We start from the raw sequence: 1,949 nt of genomic DNA, 5'->3' as shown, positions 1-1,949 counted from the left end.
CCATATTTATAGTTTAAAAAAAACTTTTTGACGTGCAAATATGTTTTTTTTTTTTTTTTTGAGCAATACGTGCAAATATGTTATAATGCTATACTTATTGTATAATAAGTCATCGTATCTACTAAAATGAAATATCCCCGTAAGAACATGCCTGCGTAAAGCTTTTTGTCAAAAAAAAAAAAAAAACACGCCTGCGTAAGAAGAGAAACGCTTCCCTTTTCCAGTCAACTTCCTCAGACTTTTGGCTATTTCACATTGCCTCAAAGGACAAGAAGCAGGTCTAAAACGCTTATGTGGCAGTTCTTTGCCACATCACGATATGATGATCTCATCTATAGTGTCGTTTTCTCGCCGCCTAACGTCACTCCCCGATTGCCATCTTCTGACACGTGGAAATAAAAATAACCCAATTCTTTTTTTTTAGTATAGTGATAGATTTTGGTGAAATCTTGTTTTTATCCTTGGATACATTGAAAAAGTAAATATCAGTTTTGTGGTTGGTCCCCATTTGGTTGTATAAAATTAGGCAGTCATATTTGTCTATAGGACCTATGACAATATAACAATAAAATATTCCCACTCTCACAGTATCTAATTAATTCCAAGCCCTTTATATATAGGATTAGGTTTTGCAATAAGTTATTGCCACAACAAAAAGAGATAACCAAAAGAGAAAAGAAAAAAGATAGAGAAAAAACTGTTAAAAGGAAAAAAAAAACAGTATTCTCAATCTACCATGTCTTCTTCTCCGAGTTCTTGGAGCTCATCACAAGAATCATTCTTTTGGAACGAGAGTTCTCTCTTAGATCATTCATCTGATCATCCTTCCTTCTTTTGCCCTAATTATAATTACTCTGATGACTTTTTCTCATTTGAGTCACCGGAGCCTATGATTAAAGAAGAAACTCAAAACGGCGACGTTTCCAACTCCGAGGAGGAAGAAAAGATAGGTACTATTGATGAAGGGAAGTCATACAGAGGAGTGAGGAAGAGGCCATGGGGAAAATTTGCGGCTGAGATAAGAGATTCGACTAGGAATGGAGTTAGGGTTTGGCTGGGGACGTTTGATGAAGCTGAGGAAGCCGCTCTTGCTTATGACCAAGCCGCTTTCGCAACAAAAGGAGCTCTCGCAGTACTCAATTTCCCCGTGGAAGTGGTCAGAGAGTCTCTCAAGAAAATGGAGAATGTGAATCTTCAAGATGGTGGATCTCCGATTATGGCCTTGAAGAGAAAACATTCACTTCGAAACCGGCCTAGAGGGAAAAAAAGGTCTTCTAACTCTTCTTCCTGTTCTTCTAATTATTCTTCTTATTCATCTTCATCCTCAACTTCTGGGTCTTCATCTTCAACATCAAGAAGCAACGAGCAGAGTGTTGTGAAGCAAGAAAGTGGAACACTTGTGGTTTTTGAAGATTTAGGTGCTGAATATCTAGAGCAACTTCTTATGAGTTCATGCTAGTTAATCTTGAAATTGATTAATTAAGCTTTAATTTGTGGTAGTCTTGAAATTTGTTTGTTCATTTTGCAGTTTCTTTGGTTCTCTTCTTTTTTTTTTGTTGTATCTAAATGAAATTATTGGAAGAGATGCGATGGTGATGTTGAACTGTATAGAAAACTGTATTATTGCGTTATATCGCTGGAAAGTGTGTGTGTCCACCTTATTATTGCTTTAATATTTTTTTGTGCTTTACTATCCTTAGTTTTTCTTACATGGTAAAAGATATTAGAAGATAAAGGTATATATCTCGCAAGTTAATCATTCCTATCATCAGTCAAAGACTGTGAATCTTAAAATATATCAAATCGATCCAAGCTATAAAGGTATTCCTAGTTCGAATAGCAAAATCTAACCAAAAAGAAGTTGATAAGATAACACTAAGGTTTTTTTATTTGTAGGATAATTCGATGATTAGATCTATAAAGGTACGGTCCTATTATATTGTGTATAG

General features: G+C 35.3%; 1 protein-coding gene across 1 annotated transcript; it reads left to right on the top strand.

Annotated features, from left to right (window-relative positions):
- Nucleotides 1-632: 632 nt before the first annotated feature.
- Nucleotides 633-1,635, top strand: LOC106339661 (ethylene-responsive transcription factor 15-like). The gene has a single exon (XM_013778512.1). It carries the CDS (start codon nucleotides 737-739, stop codon nucleotides 1,457-1,459), a length of 723 nt encoding a protein of 240 aa, XP_013633966.1. The 5' UTR covers nucleotides 633-736; the 3' UTR covers nucleotides 1,460-1,635.
- The last annotated feature ends 314 nt before the right edge of the window (nucleotides 1,636-1,949 follow it).

The sequence above is a fragment of the Brassica oleracea genome, chromosome C4 (genome assembly GCF_000695525.1).
Source record: "Brassica oleracea var. oleracea cultivar TO1000 chromosome C4, BOL, whole genome shotgun sequence".
Classification (NCBI taxonomy): domain Eukaryota; kingdom Viridiplantae; phylum Streptophyta; class Magnoliopsida; order Brassicales; family Brassicaceae; genus Brassica; species Brassica oleracea.
The sequence above is the reverse complement of the archived record's forward strand: the minus strand, read 5'-3'. Positions and strand labels throughout refer to the sequence as shown.